Below are 8,301 nucleotides of genomic sequence, written 5' to 3' on the forward strand. Positions count from 1 at the left end.
AGGGTGGATTTGCACATTCCTCTTTTCCTGTCTTACAAATATCATCAGTGATCTCAAAATAAAAACAAAACCCTCAAGACAGGAGATATAATTTAATCTTCAGAAGATATAATTAGGAACAAATTCTTAAAAAAAAAATTATTAATTTACCGCAAGTAAAAAGGGAGGGGACCTGCGTTCTCAATTGGCCTATTCTGAATTCTGGGCAGCTCTCAGCCCCTATTTCCCTTCTTAAACCGCCTCAACAGTTGGGAAAGGGCGGCAAGAAGAGGGGCTGGGAGATGCGCCGGGGGGTCGGGAGAGGTGGACTTGAAGGGAAAGAAAAGTTGGCCACTGCAAGAGCAAATTTTCTCATGCCATGAGTTTTCCTCTTTCCTCCCATTTAATGGACCTGAGCAAATTCTGTTCTCGCCGTTCTAAGTTTTTTCTCTGAGAATGAACTCTGGCAGCGCCCTGGCCTGGTCCCAGGAGGACGCACGCAAAGTTCCCGGGCAGTCGCGAGGGGTCGGCGCCCAGCCCAGCACGTTTCCGGGGACCCCTCCCCGCGACGGACCCCGCAAGGATGCACAACCCAACCGCAGGAGCCCGCAGGCTTCTACCGGGAACAGAGAGCTCCGGGCTCCGGCCCGGGACCCCTCCCACAGCAGCCAGGAGCCACCTCCCCTTCCGGAGCCCACCCGGGCGCGGCGGCCGCGAGTACTTACAGAGTCTGGCGTTGGGCGGGACCGCTGGGGACGAGGACAGCGGCTCCGCCTCGGCTCCGCTGTGGCGTTTCGGCCCGCCACTCGCCCTCAGGGCCGCCGCCCGGCCCGCGGCTCCGAGCCCCGCGGCGGCGGCGGCGGCCTCGCCTCCATGGCGAGGGGAAGCGTCTGAGGGGCGATTGGGCAGACAGCAGTGATGGCGGCAGCGGCCCGGGTCCGAGGGCGATCGCGCGCGCGCGCGTCTCTGTCAGCGCCGCACTCGCCGAAGCCTCGCTCCCGACCGGCCTTGGGTGTAAGGCGTGTGATCATTGGCTGTTCAGAGACAGGCGCTGGTTGGCCGACAGCGAACGGGCCGGCCCGCGGGGACCCCGCCCTTGCGCGCCGCCGGGAGCTCACTAGCTGGTCAGGGGTGCCGAACCTGGTCGCACGGTCTGCGGTTAGTTCGGGAGGGGTTCGGCCCGGGGCCGCCCAGTCCTTCAGGAAGCCGGACCCTGGAAGGATCGGCCGCGGGTGCACCAGTGCCTTCCGCCACTCTACAGTCACAGGCCCCAGGACTTGGGCCTTCTTCCCAGTTTACAGATGAGGAAACTAAGGCCAAGCACAAACTACACCAATGACTAGCCACCAGGGCGGCCTGGAACTGGAGAGCCATCTTCCTAACCCTCTCCAAACGTAATACTGTGGGTCTTTTTTTCCTCCCCTAATTGCTGCAGGTATTTAAAAGACAACGGATCTCACTGGGGAGGGAGAGGAACTTGCCAAGTCCCTAGAACGGGTCTGGCTCCCTGGGTGCCGTCTTATATCAAGTCGGCCCACGCCGTCCCCACCCGAGCTCCAGGGTAATCTGCCCCACTTTCCAGATGCGCAGGCTGGAGCCAGCCTCGCCGAGTAGAAGCACAACACGTGGTGCTCTGCGGTGGGGGTGCCTTTTGCGATCGGCCTGGCGGGGGAGGGGAGGCTCAAAACGCAGAGAGGGCCAGAGTGCGCCCTCTCCCGGTCGGGGTTGGGGCGCGGACCCTCTTCCCGGCGCTCCGGGCACCGCGTCTGGCGCGTGGCACCCCCGAAGCGATCGTTCAGTGCATCCGGTGGCAGCAGGTTCCTCTGCGGATCCCCGCGGGTTCTGCAGGGTGTGACCGTCTGCGGCTGAAAGCCGATTACGCAGTCGTGATAGGTGGCGAAAGCGACATTTCGCCGGGTTGTGATCCCCAGTAGGGTCCCCTGGACGCGCAGGGCGAGCCGCTGAGCATCTGCAAGCAAGAGACAGATTGCACAGCAGCACGTAAACCGAGCCTGCGGGTAGAGGACGCTTTATCCCAGACCCGGGGTAGGTGGCGGTGTCTCTCCTCCAGACCGGGCAGCCCCCGAGTCCCCCCTCACCCATCCCAGGCCAGGAAGAGTCCCACGTTCGGGACGCCCCAGGGGAAGGGTTTGTAACCGGCGGCAACTCTTCGTGGAAGGGAACATTTCTTCGCAAAAGGGGCTCACATCAGCAACCCCTGCCATCTCCAGTCCTCTCACCATCCCCGATGCCCACCACTGCCTGCTGCTGGGGCGCCAGTTTAGGACTCTGCCCCTACTCCGTATCGTGGAGTAAGTTAGTGCATGCTAACCCGAGCCATGGCCTGGGAATATAGGTGGGGTGGGCCTCAGGCCGTCCCCTCCCCGGCAGGGAAGTGTCTCCTTGAGTGTGAGTTATGACTGTCTCTCCCTTTCAGCAGGGCGGGCCCAAAGGTGAGGGTGAAATGGCCGAACCCAAGGCACCTCTGACCCATAGACACTCCAGCCCAAAGGCCTGGAGTCCACACGCCTAGTCTCCTAACGGTCAGACCCCAGTGAGGGTGGATCCTTCCCCACGCGGAACATTCACATTTCCCCGGAAGTCCAAACTCAATCTATCCCCCGACAGAATGGAAAAGTGAAAAGCTAGAAGTCAAAGTGTGAAAATCCCTAACAAGTAATGACTGCAAGTGCAGGAGGTACCCGAGTAGCTAGGATGACAGCCCTGTGCTCTAGAACCAAACTCACCAGCTTACTTTTTCCTTATATCTAACTTACACTATTATTTCTTAATATGTTTCTTTTTGATTATTTTTAGTTTATTTGTATTACCCTAAAAGGGGGCGACATGCTACTTTGATTTTTAATATAATTAAAATAAATAGCTATTACAGTAATTGTTAATCTTTAAGACTATCTGAAGGACCCCTTTTGGATATGACCGCACTTGGGAAAATTGTTGTTGGGTGTGGTAGTCACAGAGCCTGGGTTTCCAGCTCCACCATGTGCTGGGTGACCTGATCCTCCCTCTGCAACTCTTCCTGGAACCTCCCAGGGCTGTACTGAGAATTAGGCATGTTCAGCTTGGCAAGTTACCTATTCTCAGGAAACGAAAGTTCTCTCTCCCCATGAGACAGCTGCACGATGGCCAGAGCATTTGTGGTATGTGCACGGGGGTGACAGAACTACAGACCAAGGAGAACTACAGACCTTGGATACCTTGGGAAGGAGGGTTCTGCTCAGCAACCACACAGATGCTGTTTCCATTGGAAGAAGGCAGAGGCCCCTTCTCAGCTGCCTGCCTGTAGATACCTGCCCAGCCCTCATCCTACTTGGCTCCCAGAGTGTCCTGAGTGCCCTCGCCCATCATCATCTTCACAGAGTAAAGGGTTATCTTAGAAGAGAACTGAGGAAGGGAGGGGAGGCAGTTTCCTGTGCCACAGCCCTCCTACTCCTACTCCTGCATTAGTCCCAGCCCACAGGAGTATATACCTACGGGTAGCCATTTCTCAGCCACCCCACAAGTGCCCCAACAGTTATAGGGTTTATGAGCAAAGGAGTGGACCAGGAGAGCTGGAGGAGCTGGAGGATGGGGGTAAAGGATGCCTGTTTCTGTTTTTTTTTTTTTTTTTTCCTGAGATGGAGTTTTGCTATTGTTGCTCAGGCTGGAGTGCAATGGGTGACCACTCACTGCAGCCTCTGCCTCTCAGGTTCAAGCGGTTTTCCTGCCACAGTCCCACAAATAGCTGAGATTACAGGCAGCTGCCACCACGCCCAGCTAATTTTTCTTTTTTTTTTGTATGTTTAGTTGAGATGGGGTTTCACCATGTTGGCCAGGCTGGTCTAGAACTCTTGACCTCAGGTGATCGGCCCACCTCAGGTGATCGGCCCGCCTCAGCCTCCTAGAGTGCTGGGATTACAGGTATGAGCCATCATGGCTGGCCTAGGACTCCTGTTTCTTTAGGCAAGTCATTTACCTCTTGGAGCCTCCTTTCCTCTTCGAGTAAATGGAACAATGAGTCATTCTTGCAACAAATACTTATTGAGTGCAGACCATGTGCTGGACACAGCAGGGAATAAGACAGAAGAGGACAGAAGAGGCCTCTGCTCTCAGGAGCTTACCTTCTGGATAGGAACACAGACAATAAACAAATGAACAAGAAAATTTCCTAAATGCTGAAATGAAAAGGCAGTAAGAAAGGTGAAGTAAATGAGAGCCAAGTGCCTTTGCAGGCCACTGTTCAACCCCAAGAGTCTTTTACTGGAACTCTGTATCTAAAAGAGACTGGACTTACAGCCCCCTTACCCTAAGAAGGTGAATTGCCCAGGCTGGAGTGCAACAGCACCATCTTAGGTCACTGCAACCTCTGCCTCCTGGGTTCAAGCGATTCTCCTTCCTCAGCCTCCCAAGTAGCAGGGATTACAGGTGCCCACCGCCATGCCTGGCTATTTTTTTTGTATTTTAACTAGAGACAGGGTTTCACCATGTTGGCCAGGCTGGTCTCAAACTCCTGACCCCAGGTGATCCACCCACCTCAGCCTCCCAAAGTGCTAGAATTACAGGCGTGAGCCACTGCACCCAGCCTTTGCCCTGATTCTCACTGCACTGGGTACCACTGATACCAGAAGAATGTTTCCAGATTCTTTGCCCCAGCTACACAGTCCTAGTCCTAGCCCCATTCCTAGCCCCATACATTGGACAAAATACGGCCCCACCCACCATTGTAGGCATAGGCCTGCTGTACAAACTGCTCAGGGCAGAAACCATCTCACACTAATTTTAACTGAGTAAGCAAGGATTTGAAAAAAGAAAGTCCCGGTTCTGGTTTTTAAATGTCACAATTTATAGGTTTATATGTCTGTCAAAATCCAGAAAATTACATTTAAGATCTGTGGATAGCATTGTATGTGGATTTTGCCTGAAAAGAAAAAAATAATTACAAATCAAGTATGACCTCTAGTTATTGAAATGCATTCTGAAGTACTTAGGGGGAGGTGTACTGACGACGTCTGCAACTTACTTTGAAATATATGAAAAATATGGATTGACATAGAAAAATAGATGAACAGATGTGTGATAGTAAGATGCTAATGGTACAATCCAGGTGGTAGTTATACAAATGTTCACTGTAAAACTATTTCTACTTGGCTGTGTTTGAAAGTTTTTATAATAAAATGGGGGAGGCAAATCATTGATTAACTTTACATAAAAGTATAAAAAACTGCCTTTAATTTCCAACAACTTTCTCCATGAACAATTCCAATGCTTCTCTACATGCACACACACCTTTTATAAAGTTGCAATCACTGTTTAAATTTTTCATCATTGTCAAAAGTTATTTCTCACATATTTCTAAGACTCCATGTGTATAGTGTTTAATGTTTGCATAGCCTATGAGTAAATATACTGTATGTTACTTTGGAGATGTGGGTTTTGTATTTTTTTTTTTTCTTAGATGCAGTCTCACTGTGTCACCCAGGCTGGAGTGCAGTGGCACAATCTTGGCTCACTGCAACCTCCGCCTCCCGGGTTCAAGCAGTTCCCTGCCTCAGCCTCCCGAGTAGCTAGGATTACAGGTGCCTGCCACCATACCTGGCTAATTTTTGTATTTGTAATAGAGTCGGGGTTTCAGCATCTTGGCCAGGCTGGTCTTGAACTCCTGGCCTCTTGATCCACCCGCCTCAGCCTCCCAGAGTGCTAGGATTACAGGCGTGAGCCACCTCGCCCAGCCTGTACTGTGTACATTCTAAAAGCACTGGCCAAGCCTCCCTTTACAGAGAGGAAAACTGGGTTGTTTGGTAGCAATCTTTTTTGAGAATGCCAAAAGCTGGGAAAACATTTTTTAAAGGCATCAAAGAGCTACCAGGGCTGTGAGAAATTGTGGGGCCAAGAGTGGGAACAAAAAAGCCCAGAATGATGAGCCCAGTATTAGGGATTATTTCCTTTCCTCTTGTCTGATTCCAAAAGGGAAAGCTGATGGGCTGTGCCAGATTGTGATTACAAAAACTAGCCACAGTATTTCCAGAAGCTTGCTACTACTGCCTATCAGGAGGTGGAGTCCAGGCTAGGTTCAGTGGCTCACGCTGTAATCCCAGCACTTTGAGAGGCTGAGGCAGGAGGATTCCTTGAGCTTAGGAGTTTAAAACCAGCCTGGGCAACATAAGGAGGCTCCTGAGACCCCATCTCTACCAAAACAACAACAAAAGAGGTGGAATCTATTTCCCCTTTGAAATTGGTGGGGTGGGCCTGTATTACTGCTGTGACGACACTGTGGCAGATGTGACACCATGTAACTTCCAAACCTAGATCAGGAAGGCAGTCCAGATTCTACCTGGCTCCCTGTTGAGATGCTTGCCCTTGGGACCCAGCCACCATGTTGCAGGTGTTCTAGTAGACTACCCCACCTAAGGTCCCAGTTAAGAACCAGCGTCACCCGCCAGGCATGTGAGTTAGCAAGCTTTCAGATGATTTCAGCCCCTAGCTGTCAACCTTTGAATCTTCTAGCTGATGCCTCAGACACTATGAAGCAGACACAAACCATCCCTGTTATAACCTGACCAAATTCTTGACCCACATGATAAATGGTGAGCATAGGAAATAGTTATTTTACCATTTGACTTATATCTCCTTGAAGGACTTTCACAAACTTTCATTTACAAGCCAGGTAGGAGGTTCACATCCGAGTCATGGCACCAAAAAACTAAAAAAAAAAAAAAAGTCAGGTAGGAAAAGGAAAAAAAGAAATGCCTTCTCAGGCCCTGAGTCTCTCACTCTCTTTCTAAAAGCATGGTCAGCCATGGGAGTGTTAAAGAGGGAGAGGCCTGAAGCTCCAGTGAGGCCTGTGCTCCCTTTGGCTGTGGTTTCCTCTTTGTAGACAAAGTGGGGCAACAAAGGAAAAGGTAATGCCTTCAGTGTTAGGTGGGGGCCCAGGGCATGAAGCCAAGGTGCACTGGAGTGCAGATGGAAGGCTAGATTGGGAGAGCAGAGGGCCCAGTGGGTGCTTCTACGATTGTGGGTCTGGTGTTCACAGCTTTTTTTGGCAGAATTGAATTCTTCCATCCCCCTTTTCTATTTGGCCCAGAGACAACTTAGAATTGCTCACCACAGTTCTGTGGGCAAGAGTTCCAAAGGCCACCCCACCCTCCCCGACCCCTTTGTCTCACAGGCCATACACCTCTCAGTCCTTCAATCCCCACTGCAGTGCAAACTGGGACCTTCCCTCAGGCTCCCTTCTCCCAGAGGGCCTGATTCCAGTTCCAGCTTGCAGTTGGCCCGGGGTTTCAAATCCCTGTTTTGCCACATATTTGCTTTTTTTTTTTTTTTTTTTTTTGAGATGGAATCTCACTCTGTCACCCAGGCTAGAGTGCAGTGGCCTGATCTCAGCTCACTGCAACCTTCGCCTCCCAGGTTCAAGCAATTCTCCTACCTCAGTCTCTCGAATAGCTGGGATTACAGGTGCCGCCACCACACCCAGCTAATTTTTACATTTTTGGTAGAGACGAGGTTTCACCACCTTGGCCAGGCTGGTTTTGATCTCTTGACCTCAGGTGATCCGCCCGCCTCAGCTTCCCAAAGTGCTGGGATTACAGGCGTGAGCCACTGTGCCCGGCCCATATATTTGCTATTATCAACCTCCCTGGTCCTCAATCTCCTGTAAAGTGGGGTGATGTTACCTCAAAGGGCTGTCATAAGGAATAAATGAAGTACAAACGTTAAAATGTTTAGTATGGTTGTGTGTTTACATGCACATATAATGCCTTACACTGTGTTTTTGGTGAGCTGGTGCTTAAGTTTTTTTTTTTTTTTTTTGAGACGGAATTTTCGCTCTTGTTACCCAGGCTGGAGTGCAATGGCGCGATCTCGGCTCACCGCAACCTCCGTCTCCTGGGTTCAGGCAATTCTCCTGCCTCAGCCTCCTGGGTAGCTGGGATTACAGGCACGCACCACCATGCCCAGCCAATTTTTTTTGTATTTTTAGTAGAGACGGGGTTTCACCATATTGACCAGGATGGTCTCGATCTCTTGACCTCGTGATCCACCCGCCTCGGCCTCCCAAAGTGCCGGGATTACAGGCTTGAGCCACCGCGCCCGGCCAGTGCTTAAGTTTTATGCCATCTCTCCCCATAATCTTCCTAGGGGCTGAGAGCTAGAGAAAGCTTTCCTTGGTAACCATGGAGAGGACAGGTTTCTTCTAAGTATGGCTGAAGAAGCCCCCACCTCCGGTCCCAACACAATGGAATAAATGGAGTTTTGCCGTAGTGTCTGAAGGGTCCTGATTTGAGCTTGCCTTTGCTTAGGCTGGACTGTAAGACAAGTACTCTA

At 51.3% G+C, this 8,301-nt stretch overlaps 2 protein-coding genes across 10 annotated transcripts in view; both read right to left on the minus strand.

Moving 5' to 3' along the window:
- The window catches only part of PTPRA (protein tyrosine phosphatase receptor type A), a 170,865-nt gene extending 169,896 nt beyond the window's left edge, over positions 1-969 (minus strand). For 3 of the 8 annotated variants that reach the window (XM_032295590.1, XM_032295596.1, XM_032295591.1), the window contains exon 1: positions 705-805. The gene's annotated coding sequence lies outside the window, so the exon portion shown is untranslated. Of the gene's footprint in view, positions 1-704 lie in introns of all 8 variants that reach the window. The other 5 variants (XM_032295594.1, XM_032295588.1, XM_032295592.1 and 2 more) reach the window with 5 other exon arrangements.
- On the minus strand, positions 701-7,368 carry LOC116562997. 2 transcript variants are annotated; one of them, XM_032295602.1, is made up of 3 exons: positions 6,590-7,368; positions 3,956-4,103; positions 701-1,948 (listed from the first exon to the last, which is right to left on the minus strand). In XM_032295602.1, the coding sequence occupies exons 2-3, from the start codon at positions 4,000-4,002 to the stop codon at positions 1,504-1,506; spliced, it is 492 nt and encodes a 163-aa protein (XP_032151493.1). In that variant the 5' UTR covers positions 4,003-4,103; positions 6,590-7,368; the 3' UTR covers positions 701-1,503. The 2 variants fall into 2 exon arrangements, 1 of the variants encoding a protein (XP_032151493.1); XR_004274158.1 differs by lacking the exons at positions 701-1,948; positions 3,956-4,103 and adding an exon at positions 6,212-6,498.
- Between the last annotated feature and the right edge of the window lie 933 nt (positions 7,369-8,301).

The sequence above is a fragment of the Sapajus apella genome, unplaced genomic scaffold, assembly GCF_009761245.1.
Source record: "Sapajus apella isolate SASKATOON/1434 unplaced genomic scaffold, GSC_monkey_1.0 scaffold33, whole genome shotgun sequence".
Taxonomy (NCBI): domain Eukaryota; kingdom Metazoa; phylum Chordata; class Mammalia; order Primates; family Cebidae; genus Sapajus; species Sapajus apella.